Source organism: Oncorhynchus nerka, linkage group LG17, assembly GCF_034236695.1.
Source record: "Oncorhynchus nerka isolate Pitt River linkage group LG17, Oner_Uvic_2.0, whole genome shotgun sequence".
Classification (NCBI taxonomy): domain Eukaryota; kingdom Metazoa; phylum Chordata; class Actinopteri; order Salmoniformes; family Salmonidae; genus Oncorhynchus; species Oncorhynchus nerka.
In genome coordinates, this window is record NC_088412.1 from 31,468,520 (window position 1) to 31,483,606 (window position 15,087).

Here is a 15,087-nt window from a genome sequence, read left to right on the forward strand (position 1 = left end):
CTTGCTCCCAGGCAGACTAAATAACTTTTTTGCCCGCTTTGAGGACAATACAGTGCCACTGACACGGCCTGCAACGAAAACATGCGGTCTCTCCTTCACTGCAGCCGAGGTGAGTAAGACATTTAAACGTGTTAATCCTCGCAAGGCTGCAGGCCCAGACGGCATCCCCAGCCGCGCCCTCAGAGCATGCGCAGACCAGCTGGCCGGTGTGTTTACGGACATATTCAATCAATCCCTATACCAGTCTGCTGTTCCCACATGCTTCAAGAGGGCCACCATTGTTCCTGTTCCCAAGAAAGCTAAGGTAACTGAGCTAAACGACTACCGCCCCGTAGCACTCACTTCCGTCATCATGAAGTGCTTTGAGAGACTAGTCAAGGACCATATCACCTCCACCGTACCTGACACCCTAGACCCACTCCAATTTGCTTACCGCCCAAATAGGTCCACAGACGATGCAATCTCAACCACACTGCACACTGCCCTAACCCATCTGGACAAGAGGAATACCTATGTGAGAATGCTGTTCATCGACTACAGCTCGGCATTCAACACCATAGTACCCTCCAAGCTCGAGACCCTGGGTCTCGACCCCGCCCTGTGCAACTGGGTACTGGACTTCCTGACGGGCCGCCCCCAGGTGGTGAGGGTAGGCAACAACATCTCCTCCCCGCTGATCCTCAACACTGGGGCCCCACAAGGGTGCGTTCTGAGCCCTCTCCTGTACTCCCTGTTCACCCACGACTGCGTGGCCACGCACGCCTCCAACTCAATCATCAAGTTTGCGGACGACACAACAGTGGTAGGCTTGATTACCAACAACGACGAGATGGCCTACAGGGAGGAGGTGAGGGCCCTCGGAGTGTGCTGTCAGGAAAGTAACCTCACACTCAACATCAACAAAACTAAGGAGATGATTGTGGACTTCAGAAACAGCAGAGGGAACACCCCCCTATCCACATTGATGGAACAGTAGTGGAGAGGGTAGCAAGTTTTAATTTCCTCGGCATACACATCACAGACAAACTGAATTGGTCCACTCACACAGACAGCATCGTGAAGAAGGCGCAGCAGCGCCTCTTCAACCTCAGGAGGCTGAAGAAATTCGGCTTGTCACCAAAAGCACTCACAAACTTCTACAGATGCACAATCGAGAGCATCCTGGCGGGCTGTATCACCGCCTGGTACGGCAACTGCTCCGCCCTCAACCGTAAGGCTCTCCAGAGGGTAGTGAGGTCTGCACAACGCATCACCGGGGGCAAACTACCTGCCCTCCAGGACACCTACACCACCCGATGTCACAGGAAGGCCATAAAGATCATCAAGGACAACAACCACCCGAGCCACTGCCTGTTCACCCCGCTATCATCCAGAAGGCGAGGTTAGTACAGGTGCATCAAAGCTGGGACCGAGAGACTGAAAAACAGCTTCTATCTCAAGGCCATCAGACTGTTAAACAGCCACTACTAACATTGAGTGGCTGCTGCCAACACACTGACACTGACTCAACTCCAGCCACTTTAATAATGGGAATTGATGGGAAATGATGTAAATATATCACTAGCCACTTTAAACAATGCTACCTTATATAATGTTACTTACCCTACATTATTCATCTCATATGCATACGTATATACTGTACTCTATATCATCGACTGCATCCTTATGTAATACATGTATCACTAGCCACTTTAACTATGCCACTTTGTTTACATACTCATCTCATATGTATATACTGTACTCGATACCATCTACTGTATCTTGCCTATGCTGCTCTGTACCATCACTCATTCATATATCCTTATGTACATATTCTTTATCCCCTTACATTGTGTATAAGACAGTAGTTTTGGAATTGTTAGTTAGATTACTTGTTGATTATTACTGCATTGTCGGAACTAGAAGGACAAGCATTTCGCTACACTCGCATTAACATCTGCTAACCATGTGTATGTGACAAATAAGATTTGATTTGATTTGATTTGAAAAGCAGCCAACAAGTGCTCAGCATATCCTTCAATACTTTTGGAAAAGCTTTTCAGGTGAAGCTGGTTGAGAGAATGCCAATAGTGCGCAAAGCTGACATCAAGGCAAAGGGTGGCTACTTAGAAGAACCTCAAAAATAAAATATATTTTGATATGATATAACAGTTTGTTGGTTACTACATGATCCATTATGTGTTATTTCATAGTTTTGATGTCTTCACTATTATTTTACAATGTAGAAAATACAAAAAAATTAAGTACTATTGAATGAGGAGTCGTGTCCAAACTTTTGACTGGTACTGTATATGCCAGGAGTCAGGAAGCAGGTGCAGAAGGTGAGTTTAATAATGACAAAAGCAGAGAAACAAAACATGAGAAGCGTACAGAGCGTGAATAAAAACAATATTAACTATTGACTGATGGCTACTGAGGGCTAAATAAAGGGAGATTAATCATGGAAATAATGATGTTCAGGTGTGCGTAATGATGGGGAGCAGGTGTGCTTAATGATGGTTGCCAGGGGCGGTGGTTAGTAGAGTGACGTCAAGCGCCGGAGCGGGAGTAGGCGTGACAATACTGTAGGGCTGGCTATTTATCTTTTAATGCAGTCATCTCGGTTTTCATAAAAAAAATTAACAATTGCAAAGACATTGACAACTTTCTATTTGTAGTGAGCTTCATTGTGAAGCTACCAGAAGTCACAGAGAGACAGATAAACATAAACAATTTTTTTTTTAACCTTTATTTTACTAGGCAAGTCAGTTAAGAACAAATTCTTATTGATTGATTCCTTGTTTAGCAGATATCTTCTGTGTATAAAGTGACTCGGTAGAGAACAAACGTATCTAATAACACACTAAGCTGTTCAAGTGGTCTGAGGCAGTTGGTAAATAACAAGCATTTTCAAGTGCAATGTTAGTAACAATGATTTGGGGAAACAGCTCCAAGATGTAATGATGCTCCTATGAAGGTTCTAAAGATGAACGTAGCCTTAAGATGCTTTTGGGAAACTGGGCCCAGTGTGCTAGAGTAAAACTAGACTGTCAACGTAAGACCGTAAGGTATTTGTTATGTCATAAAGAGTTTAATTTGAATTAAAACATATTCACGTAGGCCCTCACTTGGTGAAGGCCATTGAAAGTGATTGAATGCAACAACCATGTCTCTGTCACTAACAAACACAAGTCATGAATGGGGTCGTGCTCAGCCCTCTGTTTCCTGTAGTCCACGATCAGCTCCTTTGTCTTGCTGACATTGAGGGAGAGGTTGCTGTCCTGGCACCACACTGCCAGGCCTCATCGTCGTCGACAAACTTAATAATAGTGTTGGAGTCGTGTGTGAACAGAGTAAAGGAGGGGACCAAGCATGCACCCGTGAGGAGGCCCTGTGTTGAGGGTCAGCGTGACGGTTGTGTTGTTGCCTACTTCTCACCACTTACGGTTGGCCCGTCAGGCAGTCCAGGAACCAGTTGCAGAGGGAGGTGTTCAGTCCCAGGGTGCTTAGCTTAGTGATGAGCTTGGAGGGCACTATGATGTTGAAAGCTGAGCTGTTGTCAAACAATATTTTCACACAGGTGTTCCTCTTGTCCAGGTGGGAGAGGGCAGTGTGGAGTGCAATAGAGACTGCCCCTTAACCTTCCACTGCCTCATGCCCACAAGGAGTGGAGACCAGGACAGAAGCTATAAAAGAAAATAGCCCAAAGTTCACATTCACATAACTGCTGCTTCTCTCTGTAGATAAACTACATGTTAAGGTATACATTCTCTCAGATGAAGGTTAAAGGGGTGAGATGAATGTACAGTTATAGTACAGATTTACTCAAACCCACTTAAATAGCTGTAGGTCTCTAAGCCAATCATTTATTGATCGAAAATTGTGTATGGGTTGAAAAGCCAATCGGCGCCTTCAGAGAAAAGCAAATGACTGTTTCAAGTTTTTTTCCCTGTTTCTCTGTTTCACAGTTAAAATATAACAACATGGTTAAAATACAACTAATTAGAAAGCATTGACAATTCCACTTCCAGTGGTGCTGTGCTTCTCTCATCCCCACCTCACTCCAATGCCCTTCCCCCCACCATGGCCTATAGTCAAGGGGTCAAGACTTTTCCACCGAGCTGAACATTTTCATGACCATCCCCCTGAGACACTGCCACTCCCCAATAACCAATCAGACACTGATTTGGTCTGACCATGACCCTCCCCTGCCTGTACAGGCCAGGGTTCCTCAATCTCGTCACAAGTGGACATGTGTGATGGTGTGCGTGGACAGAAGTGAGAGTGATATTGTAACTTATGTATTCGTTATTGGTTGTAGTTATTCCAATGGCACTTTCATTGGTACTAACCATCTCTCTCTCTCTCTCTCTGTAGTTCCATCATGGTGTGTACAGTAGCAGTGATCGGGGCGGGTCCCTCAGGTCTGACCAGCATCAAGAGCTGTCTGGATGAGGGTCTGGAGCCCACCTGTTTCGAGGGCAGTGATGACATCGGGGGACTGTGGAGGTTCAAGGTGAGGGAGCTGGCTGAGGAACCTGGTGCCTGATTAACCAGTATAGTGGATTAGAGTGTTCGTCTCAGTAAGAAGATACAGGGAGAACATCTCAGTCACTGGGAGAGTGTGTGTCCGCTACTGCTGGAGATCCATATTTAAATGACACCGGCTCTCTTTCAATATCTAACGTTTATCCAGTATAAATTACCCTGGCTTTGTTCCAATATCTAATGTATTGGGCATATTAGTGCTTATCCTCAGTCTGTCCTTGTCCTTTAGGAGCATCCAGACCCAGGAAGGGCCAACATCTACCAGTCTGTCATCATCAACAGCTCCAAGGAGATGATGTCATACAGCGATTTCCCTCCTCCTGCTCACCTGCCCAACAACATGCACCACCCCCAGCTGCTGAGCTACCTACGACTTTACGCTCAGACCTTTGACCTCTTCAAGCACATCTACTTCCAGGTCAGAGGGCATGAAGGAAGGAAGTGGATGTTTATTCAGTCACATCTTATGTTAGGATCCCTTTTGACGGTAAATAGTGATTCATTTAATGTGTGTGTGCGTGCCTGCATGTGTCAGACCACTGTGGTGAGTGTGCGTCAGAGGCCAGACTTCCCAGTGTCAGGCCAGTGGGAGGTGGAGACAGAGAGGAGAGAAGGTCAGAGGGAGATTCAGGTCTTTGATGCTGTGATGGTCTGCACCGGTCACTTTACACAACCACACTTGCCTCTCAATGACTTCCCAGGTAACTTTAAATTCGCTATCCCTATCATAGTCCCCATTGTCATTGTGATTATTTCCCATTTATATGCTACTATCACTGGAGATATATAGACTCAGATCCTATTCTCATCATGCATACATACATCATGTGCACAGTGCCTTCAGAAAGTATTCATACTCATTGACTTATTCCACATTTTGTTCTGTTACAGGCTCAAATCAAAATGGATTAAATAGATTTTTTTCTCAGCGATCTACACACAATAGCCCATAATTTATAAGTGAAAACATATTTTTAGAAATGCAAATTTATTGAAAATTAAATACAGAAATATCTATATCTCAGAAATAAGTGTTCACACTCCCGTCAACTTGGTTGTTGATCATTGCTAGACAGCCATTTTCAAGTCTTGCCATAGATTTTCAAGCCAATTTAAGTAAAAACTGTAACTAGGTCACTCACAAACTTTCAATGTCATCTTGGTAAGTTAAGTGCAGTGTATATTTGGCCTTGTTGTCCTGCTGAAAGGTGAATTTGTCCCCCAGTGTCTATTGGGAAGAAGATTGAACCAGGTGTTCCTCTGATTTTGCCTGAGCTCAGCTCTATTCTGTTTCTTTTTATCCTAAAACACTGCCTGGTCCTTGTTGATGACAAGCATACCCATAACATGATATGCCTGTATCTTGCAGTGACTCATTTAATTTATTTAGCCAGGATACTTCACTCAGTAACAACTGCCACTATTTTCCAGGGAGTCATGGGTAAATAGGATGTATTGATACACCACCCAAAGAGTAATTAATAACTTCACCATGCTCTAAGGGATATTCTATGCTCTTTTTTAAAAATCTACCACTAGGTGCCCTTCTTTACGAAGCATTGGAAAACCTCCTTGATCTTTGTGGTTGTACCTGTGTTAATTGTATGTACAGAGATGAGGTAGTCAACACAGAAATTTCAGATTTTCATTTTTTATTCATTTGTAAAAAATTCTAAAAATATAATTCCACTTTGACATTGTGGAGGTGAGGTGAGTGACACAACATATTACTTTAATGCATTTCAAATTCAGGCTGTAACATAACAAAATGTGGAAAAAGTCAAAGGGTATGAATACGTTTTGAAGGCACTGTATATCCCATTCATAGCTCTCACAAGTATAATTTGAATATCATGCTCAATCATCATCATCAATCAATTACCACAAGTATCATTATTTATAATTTGATTATCTGATCCTCCCAGGTATAGAAGAGTTTGAGGGCAGGTACTTTCACAGCTGGGAATACCTCAGTGCTGAGGGGCTGCAGGGGAAGAGGGTGGTGGTGGTTGGGATTGGGAATTCTGGAGGTGACATCGCTGTGGATGCCAGCAGAGTAGCGGAGCAGGTGAGTGGGAAATCCTCTGATTCTTCTGGAAGGGATTCTTTCAGATATTATGCAGCGCAGGGTTTCTTGAAAATTGGGACAATCCATGTCCGGCAGAGAAACTTCATTTTAATAGTAAAAATATCTGTATTTTTTTGCTTTTTATTTGAGCTTAAACATTCAATTTAGTATAATTGTATAAGGGAAAGTAATTGTTTTGGGAATTTAAATATTTTCAATATTATTAATTTTCATGTCATCCCAATTTCAAACTCTAAAAAAAAAGTGTTTAAAAAAATTATGCCAATAATATTAACTGAAAATGGGATATTGTGTAGTTTCTTGAAATAGCCCTCTGTGGCTTAAAATACTATTGAATCCTAAAAAATGTGTCCAAAGAGTTGGTCAACTCCATCAGATTTGTCTAAAATGAATCAGGAATGAGCAGGGTCAGCTATACCATTAGGACCCCTTCTCTATAGCTGTGTTCGAATACTCACACTTAACCATACTATTTATGATGTGAATTGAGTATATAGTATGCTTATTTGTAGTAGCAGTATCAGTAGGTTTATAATTGAACACATGTATGAAGATTTTACACTATTGTGGAGAGATGTACTGTTTGGATTCTTTACATACAATAGAAATAAGCTGAAACATTTTTATGCAATTGATTTCATTATTCTTTTGGCCAAATTTCATATACACAAATGTACATTTTTCGTACCCTACAAAAAGAAATTGAACTGTATTTTAAGACGGTTAAATGCTCTACTAACAAAAAAGCTGTTAGAATTGTAAGTATATGCAGGTCCCTTAAGGTCCTTGTGTAATTGTAATGTGATATTGTACCCCCTAGCCCCGCCCCTAGCCCCGCCCCTAGCTCGATTGTCCATTGTTTGTAATCTATGTATGCTTGTGTTCCCTCATGTGCTTTATGTATTGATTTGTTGTTAATAAAACTTTTTTTTGTTTGTTTTTAGTTGTCGTGCCAAAAGTTCCCGGATGTTGTACTAAATTTGGCAAAATACGAAGTATACATGCAGTGGACACTGTTGTGCTTTTAGGGCCCATAATCCAATTCTTCTGAAAAGGGGTGTGGCTTCATAACTTTCCAGATTGGAAGAAAATTGCGGAAGTCCGACGAGAGCAAATACAAATTCAATGCTTTAACTAAATTGTGACAAATGTTAGGAAAATATTGAGCAATGTAATAAAGTAATGACTTCAAATAAGTTACGTACCGCATAGCATTACAGCAGTATGTACTGGTATGTTAGCGAGTTACCTAATGTTTGTTGGCTACTATTACATTGAACTTGCCAGGCAGTATATTAACTATTTGCTATCTAACTAACTACCCAACGTGTATTGACTTGATTATTCACATCATTCTTAGCTAAGTGGTATAGTCGTGCTATTCAATGGACATAGTTAATTCTGCATATCTACTCCGATTTCAGAGCACTCTCGCACAAAATAACTGATGAATTTACGAATGCTCAACACACGTTGAACATGACCGGTGTCAGTAAACGTCGGCAAAACAAAAAGTTCTTAAATTGTCACCAGCAGCACAGTTAGTCACCAACGCCCTGGATAATATGAAAACAGCCTAACCAGCTCTGCTACAACAAATATATAATTACTGATGCTAGCATTGGATGTGCTCGTGGAAGCAGAACAACTTGTGTCGTCGACAGGTGCAGGTGTAGTACTGCAGGTAGTAGCAGTACTACCAGTAGAGCTGGTATGTGTCTCTATGGACGCGGGCCTTACTTTTTATCCATTACGGACCGTTAGTGGAATTCCCGTGAGAGAGTAACGGTTAATGTGATTGGATGTTAATTATTTGACTAGGCTACCTGTATTTGACAATGTGTTGTTATTTCGCTGAACACTAAATTTGAATCACATTTTTATTTGGCGTACCCCGGACTGCATTGCGCGTACCCCTGGGGGTACCCCAGTTTGGGAATACCTGAGCTACACTATAGTGACTTGTTTTGTCACAAAGATAAATTAGGCAAACTATTAGAATTTTAGCAACCAGGAAATGGCGTAGCCAAGTCGAAATTGTCCCGTCTTTGAAGAAACCCTGACGGAAGTATGAAAAACTACTAGCTAGCATGAACAGGAATAGAGTTGGCCATCTCTGCCAAAGATCATTAACCCTTTCTCTCCTGGTCTACAGGTGTACCTCAGCACACGGAAAGGGGCATGGGTGGTCAGCAGGGTGGGGGCGGGGGGACTGCCAGGTGACCTGGTGGGCACTTCAAGATTGGACAGGCTAGTGCAGAAGCTCTTCCCCTCCTGGATTACCATGATGATGGAGAAGAAACTGAACAGAAACTTCGACCACAGACTGTACGGCCTACAACCAAAACACAGGTAAAATCTCTACATATCTGACTGACTTACTGACCGATTGATTGATCCATCCATTGATCCATCCTTCTATTTCAGGTTCTTTGCCCAGATCCCAGTGGTGAATGATGATCTACCTGGTCGAATCATCTCTGGTCGTGTTCTGGTCAAACCTAACATCAGGGAGATCAAAGGCTCCAGTGTGGTGTTTGAGGATGGGAGCGTCGTGGAAAAGGTGAAGACACACACACACACACTCTCTCTTCCCTTATCCCCTCTACCCTACCTTCCCTCTCTTCCCTTATCCCCTCTACCCTACCTTCCCTCTCTTCCCTAGGTGGATGTTGTGGTGTTTGCCACTGGCTACAACTATGACTTTCCTTTCCTGCCTTCGGGTCTGCTGACTAATGGTGGTCACCGCCTGTGTCTGTACCGTCATGTGTTCCCCCCGGGGCTGGCTCTGCCCAGTCTGGCTGTAGTGGGCTTCATCTGTAACCTGGGAGCCATCAACCCTCTGGCTGAGATGCAGGCCCGCTGGGCCACCCAGGTCTTTAAAGGTAACAACTAACTGCGACCTGTATGCTTTCGTTGGCTGGCCCTCGCTTCATATTCGTGGCCAAACCCACTGGCTCCAGGTCATCTATAAGTTCTTGCTAGGTAAAGCCCCGCCTTATCTCAGCTCACTCATTACCATAGCAGCCCCCACCTGTAGCGTGCGCTCCAGCAGGTATATTTCACTGGTCACCCCCAAAGCCAATTCCTCCTTTGGTCTTCTTTCCTTCCATTTCTCTGCTGCCAATGACTGGAAAGAATTGCAAAAATCACTGAAGCTGGAGACTCATATCTCCCTCACTAACTTTAAACATCAGCTATCAGAACAGCTTACAGATCATTGCACCAGTACATAGCCCATCCAACTACCTCATCCCCATATTATTTTGTATATTTATATTTGTTTTTTTCTCCTTTGCACCCCAGTATCTCTACTTGCACATTCATCTTCTGCAAATCTATCAACACAGTGTTTTTGTGAAATTGTCATTATTTCGCCACTACGGCCTATTTATTGCCTCCCTAATCTTTCTTTATTTGCACACACTGTATATAGACTTTTCTTTTGTGTTATTGACAGTATGTTTGTTTATTCCATGTGTAACTGTGTTGTTTGTGTCACACTGCTTTGCTTTATCTTGGCCAAGTTGCAGTTGTAAATGAGAACTTGTTCTCCACTGGCTTACCTGATTAAATAAAGGTGAAATAAAAATAAATAAGTAACAACTCCCTCACTAACTCCCCTTTTCCTGATTCATCCCAGAGCTCTGTGTCTGAAGTTGGGTAGCCAAGTGTATTTGAATGCGAGCGATGGAAGATTTGAGGTTTGTGTCAATAGTAATGTGTGGAATAAATTATTTCTTGCTCCAGGGTTACTAACACTGCCCTCACAAGAAGCCATGCTGCAGGACGTAAAGAGAGATACCAGCACGTTGCAAAACAGGTGGGACAACATCCATGTGTTATTACACTCACATACTGTAATTCGTTTGCCAATAGGTAAACTATTTTTTTAAATGAGGGATAAGCACTTTCAAAACACCTGCGTGTGTATACCCTCCTTCTCCCTCCAGGTTTGCCTGTTTGGAGCGTCACCCTCTCCAGGTGGACCATATCCCCTACATGGACTCCATGGCAGAGGAGTTGGGGGTTCGTCCTAATCTCCTAGGGCTCCTGTTGAGGGAGCCTGGTGTGGGGCTGCGTGTGCTACTGGGGCCCTGCACCCCGTACCAGTACCGTCTGAGAGGGCCAGGACAGTGGGACGGAGCCCGACAGGCCATCCTCACCCAGTGGGAGCGTGTAGCCCAGCCCTTCAGGACCAGGATGCCGCCACAACCAGAGAGCAGAACCAGAGCCTCCTCTAGTCTGATACTGACTCTGTCTGGCACTGTTCTCCTACTAACAACCTTCTATACCAGACACAGTCTCTCATCACTCTCCACAGGCCTCCTCTATAAGATATACAGTCTACCTGAGATCATATGGGGGTGGAAATGAACACTATGGGCCTATTGCATCCACTGTTGGCCACTATTTTATCTCTCATTAAACTATCAATACACACTAAGATCACCCACACAGCTGATCTTAATTGCTTCCAAAATGTACTGTTCTCTAAAAGCCGAGCTACATGTGACGTCAGTGTTAACTTAGCCTCGCTTTATTCAAACATTTTCCAAGACAGGCTATTTATTATCTTCGGTAGAAATAAAACCTGGAAACCGAGCAGACTAAGGGGTGATTGAACTATTTCACAATCATTCAGTGCAACTAAAATAAAGCATTTTCTTGTTTAGAAATTATACTGTGGCAATACATCGTACAGGTTATATCAGGGTTTTTCAAACGCGGTCCTAGGGTCCTAGGTGCATGTTTTAATTTTTGCCCTAGCACTACACAGCTGATTCAAATAATCAAAGCTTGATGATGAGTTGGTTATTTGAATCAGCTGTGTAGCGCTTGGGAAAAACCTAAATGTGCACCCAGGGGGGCCCCAGGACCAAGTTTGGGAAACTCTGGCTAATATGAATGAAAAATGCTGGTGTACTCATTATTTTTAATTTCCAAATTATATCGTCCATTAATTACAACTTGTCTTATTAACTATGGTTATTTCTGAAGCCAATCATGACTGATTTCATGTCATCTTTGTTTTTGTCAAATTCAAGGTATACAGTGCCTTCGAAAAGTTTAGAATCCTTGACTTTCTCCACGGTTTGTTACATTTACAGCCTTATTCTAAAATGGATGAAGACAAAGCAAAAAAAGTTATTTATTAAAAATTTTCGCAAATGTATAAAGAACTAAAAACAGAAATACCTTATTTACATAAGTATTCAGACCCTTTGCTATGAGAGCTCAGGTGCATCTTGTTTCTATTGAGATGTTTCTACAACTTCATTGGAGTCCACTTGTGGTAAATTCAATTGATTGGGCATGATTTGTCCAACTCCTGTACTTGGGGAGTTTCTCTGGGCCACTCAAGGGCATTCAGAGACTTGAACAGAAGCCATTCCTGTGTTGTCTTGGCTGTGTGCTTAGGGTCGTTGTCCTGTTGGAAGGTGAACCTTCGCCCCCAGTCTGTGGTCCTGAGTTCTCTGGAGCAGGTTTTCATCAAGGATCTCTGTACTTTGTTCCGTTCATCTTTGCCTCGATCCTGACTAGTCTACCAGTCCCTGCCACTGTAAAACATCCCCACAGCATGATGCTGCCACCACCACGCTTCACCGTAGGGATGGTGCCAGGTTTCCTTTGGACATGACCAATCTTGGTTTCATCAGACCAGAGAATCTTGTTTCTCATGGTCTTAGTCTTTGAGTGACTTTTGGCAAGCGGGCTGTCATGTGCCTTTTACTAAGGAGTGGCTTCTGTCTGGCCACTCTACCATTAAGGCCTGATTGGTGGAGTGCTGCAGAGATGGTTATCATAATGGAAATTTCTCCCATCTACATAGAGGAACTCTAGAGCTCTGTCAACGTGAGCGTCAGGTTCATGATCACCTCCCTGACCAAGGCCCTTCTCCACCGATTGCTCAGTTTGGCCGAGCGGCCAGCTCTAGGAAGAGTCTTGGTGGTTCCAAACTTCTTCCATTTAAGAATGATAGAGGCCGCTGTGTTCTTGGGGACCTTCAATGCTGCAGCCCGCCCTTTTTGAATCCAGGTTTGCTGTTTATTTGATCTACAAGGCGGCAGACACTTTTTTGTCACCCTTCCCCAAGTCTGTGCCTCGACACAATCCGGTCTCGGAGCTCTATGGACAATTTCTTCGAACTCATGGATTGGTTTTTGTTCTGACATGCACTGTCATCTGTGGGACCTTCTATAGACAGGTGTGTGCCTTTCCAAATCATGTCCAATCAATTTACCACAGGAGGACTCCAATGAAGTTGTAGAAACATCTCAAGGATGATCAATGGAAACAGGATACCCCTGACCTCAATTTCGAGTCTCATAGCAAAAGGTCTGAATACTTATGTAATTGTTCAATACATTTTCTAAAAACCTGTTTTTGCTTTGTCATTATAGGGTATTGTGTGTAGATTGATGAGGAACCAAATGTATTTAATACATGTTATAATAAGGCTATAATGTAACAAAATGTGGAAAAAGTCAAGTGGTCTGAAAACTTTCCGAATGCACTATAGGTGTGTGAAAGACAACTGGACTAATACTAATAGTACAAGAGCATGGATTAAAGCAGGGTTCTCCAACCCTTTTCCTGAAGTGCTTCCCTCCTGTATGTTTTCGCTCTAACCCCAGTTGTTACTAACCTCATCCTGTGTTCATAACCAAGTAGGAATGTGGTATTATGTGGTACAGATTTTATTAACCGCTAGACTACCTGCCGCCCTTTAACCAAAGCACGGATTGCTGTTGTAGATGAATGAATACGATGTTTAATAATAATAAACATTCAGCATTCTGAATCCATTATTATGTGAATAAATGCAACTGGCCCTGTGTGTCTCTGGAGCATCTAGTCAAGGTAGTGACACTCAGTATGAATATAATGAACATGTCTCTCTTGCACCGTTATGCAATTATTAAGAGGCTAGTTACAAATAGCTAACCCTGGCGACCGATGTTCTAGCATTAATTTATTGAGTCAAGTAGATCAGGGACATCAAGGTGGAACCCAAGCATATGTGGGGCGGCAGTGTAGCCTAGTGGTTCAAATCGCCTAGAGCGTTGGACTAGTAACCGAAAGGTTGCACGTTCAAATCCCCGAGCTGACAAGGTACAATTCTGCCGTTCTGCCCTTGAACCCACTGTTCCTAGGCCATCATTGAAAATAAGAATTTGTTCTTAACTGACTTGCCTAGTTAAATAAAAGTGTATAGTGTAAATAATATTTAACAATAGACCTACTAAATGAAAGAATCAAAGATTTACTCAGTAAAACAAGGAATGCATTTACTCAGTTCAACTAATAGTCTTGAAATAATTAATAATCAAACAATTATTGTACATGAAATACATGACACCTTAAAGAATACACAGAGTAAATGACTATCAACTAAATAAGACTTAATGTGTCTTCAGTTCAGAATAACCTCGAAGAGAAAATACACACAGGAGCTTGGAAGCAAGTTCTCGAAGCTATATGGAATTGTTTTTAAAAGGTTTGATTTGGAATTTTCAGACCCCTTGAAGTATCAGAAATGTATATTTTTGGGCCTTATTAGCCCACACATTGAATAACAGTCAAAAATAAATCATCTAAAGTACGTTTGTTCTGAAGTGTCCGTCCTATATTTGAGGAAGATCAGGAAACTTTTTTTTTTTTTTTTTTTTTTACATGTATTTAAAACCCCTTATTTTTTTACACTAAACAGTCTCCATATATAAAGTACTTCCATTCATTTTCTCAACTGGTACCGGGGGACCTTCAGACAAGTCCTGTGGGCATCCTAGATGAAGCCCAAACTGTTCGGACACTACACACAGAAGTTGGCAGATCGGCAGTACTGAGACGCTTGTCAGATTGTAAAGCAAAACGGAGAACACCGTCGTGTTTGTGAGAGTCTCATCTTTCCATAGAGGGGTCATAATAGTTTGTAGTTTGCCAAACCATTCGGACACTACAGACAATTTTGCGAGAAGACAGATTTTTGGGATGTGTCATGGTCTGACAAACTCAGTTCTAGCTCTGTCACCTTTCATCGCAGATGCATAGATATGCATCTCAATCCACCACCAGTCTAACTTAAACTGACAGATTTCTGGGGATTTTTTTATTATGCTAATTTGATTTTCCACGGGGGCGTGCACATCGACCTTAGGGGGTTTTAAACCAATTCAAGTAGGTACGCCCCTCCTCCCATCTTGAATGAACATTTCTTTGCACTTTGCTAGTTAACACAAAAGGCAGGAAGAAAACACTCAGATTCTAATCTAATAGTTGTGCATGGGTAAAATCACTGGGGAAGCCAAGCTTGAAAAAAAGCCATATTACAATCTATATGTTGTGATAATTGTGTTGTTTGCTCTATAACCTTCATTCCAAAGGTGTTCGATTGCGTTGAGGTCAGGGCTCTGTGCAGGCCAGTGAAGTTCTTCTACACTGATCTCAACAAACTATTTCTGTATGGA

At 42.5% G+C, this 15,087-nt stretch overlaps 1 protein-coding gene across 1 annotated transcript in view; it reads left to right on the forward strand.

Annotated features, from left to right (window-relative positions):
- LOC115145075 (uncharacterized) overlaps positions 1-14,222 on the forward strand; it is a 38,113-nt gene extending 23,891 nt beyond the window's left edge. The window contains exons 12-20 of the mRNA XM_029686313.2: positions 4,357-4,495; positions 4,757-4,945; positions 5,063-5,228; positions 6,453-6,595; positions 8,772-8,968; positions 9,044-9,179; positions 9,282-9,501; positions 10,367-10,439; positions 10,570-14,222. Of these exons, the coding sequence (XP_029542173.1) occupies positions 4,357-4,495; positions 4,757-4,945; positions 5,063-5,228; positions 6,453-6,595; positions 8,772-8,968; positions 9,044-9,179; positions 9,282-9,501; positions 10,367-10,439; positions 10,570-10,993 (1,687 nt within the window). The 3' untranslated portion in view covers positions 10,994-14,222. The remainder of the gene's footprint in view (positions 1-4,356; positions 4,496-4,756; positions 4,946-5,062; positions 5,229-6,452; positions 6,596-8,771; positions 8,969-9,043; positions 9,180-9,281; positions 9,502-10,366; positions 10,440-10,569) is intronic.
- The last annotated feature ends 865 nt before the right edge of the window (positions 14,223-15,087 follow it).